The sequence below is a fragment of the Plasmodium gallinaceum genome (genome assembly GCF_900005855.1).
Source record: "Plasmodium gallinaceum strain 8A genome assembly, contig: PGAL8A_v1_130, whole genome shotgun sequence".
NCBI lineage: Eukaryota > Apicomplexa > Aconoidasida > Haemosporida > Plasmodiidae > Plasmodium > Plasmodium gallinaceum.
In genome coordinates, this window is record NW_021628289.1 from 323,955 (window position 1) to 325,095 (window position 1,141).

General features: G+C 17.9%; 1 protein-coding gene across 1 annotated transcript; it reads left to right on the forward strand.

Moving 5' to 3' along the window:
* Positions 1-136: 136 nt before the first annotated feature.
* PGAL8A_00457700 (vesicle transport v-SNARE protein VTI1, putative) lies at positions 137-1,141 on the forward strand (the record flags this gene model as incomplete). Its single annotated transcript, XM_028673338.1, has 1 exon — positions 137-1,141. One exon carries the CDS (start codon positions 137-139, stop codon positions 1,139-1,141), a length of 1,005 nt encoding a protein of 334 aa, XP_028529800.1.

The window sequence follows — 1,141 nt, forward strand, 5'->3', positions numbered from 1 at the left end:
AAAAAAAAATAAAAAATTTTTTTTTTTTTTTTTTTTTTTTTTTGTTGTATATTTTATATTTTTGAATTATTTTTTTTTTTTTCTTTTACAATTTATTTTTATATATATATTATTTCTTTATTAAAAGTTAATTAAAATGTCGGATGCTTTATATAATGATTATAAAAATAATTATGATGAATATATGAAAACTGTGTTATATACTGAGAAGATAATAAATGATAATAACTCAGATCAAAACAAATTATTAAATATTTATGAGAAAGCTATAAAAAGTGCTGAAAACATGTTTAAGCGAATGCAATTAGAAGTAGAAACTAATTCTATGATAGAAAATGCTCATAATGAATTAAATGATATGTATAATGAAATATCAAAATGTAAAACAAAACTAAGAAAGTTAAAAGAAGAAATTATGAAAAAAGATCAAAGAAATAATGAATTGAACAACTATGATGATCGTATATTATTACTTAGTGATGTAGATTTACTAGAAAAAGGAGATGTTTATATAAATCAATCAAAAATACTAATGGATAATACAGAATATATTAGTAATGATGTTATGAAAAATTTAAATAAACAGAGAGAATGTATTAAAAAAAATATATCAAATATTTCTTTTGTTTCAGATAAATTAGACCAAGCAAAAAAAATTATGAAGAATTTAAAAAATAAAGAAATATTAAATAAATATAGGTTATATATTATTTTTTTTTTCATATTTCTTACCTTTTTTCTAATAGTTTGCGTAAAATATAATAGATATACAAAAAACAATAGTAATTCATATATTCAAGAGAAAAACAATGCATTGATAGATTTTATGAATAATGAAGAAATAAATAATTTAGATAATAATAATTCAAATAATTTAGTCAACAAATTAAATGATGTATATGAAAGCAATAGTATAATGTATGATTTTACAGAAAAAAATAAAAACAGTGAGAAACCTATAAATAATAAAAATTTTCATGAATCTTCAGTTAAAATTAATAAGGGAGAAAATTATTTCTATGATAATAGTAATAAAAATGTGGATGAATATAACGTAAATGAGAATGAAGATGAGAATAAAAACAAAGATAAAGATGAAAATAATAGCATTAATGAAGATGGAAGTTTTAATGAAAATTGA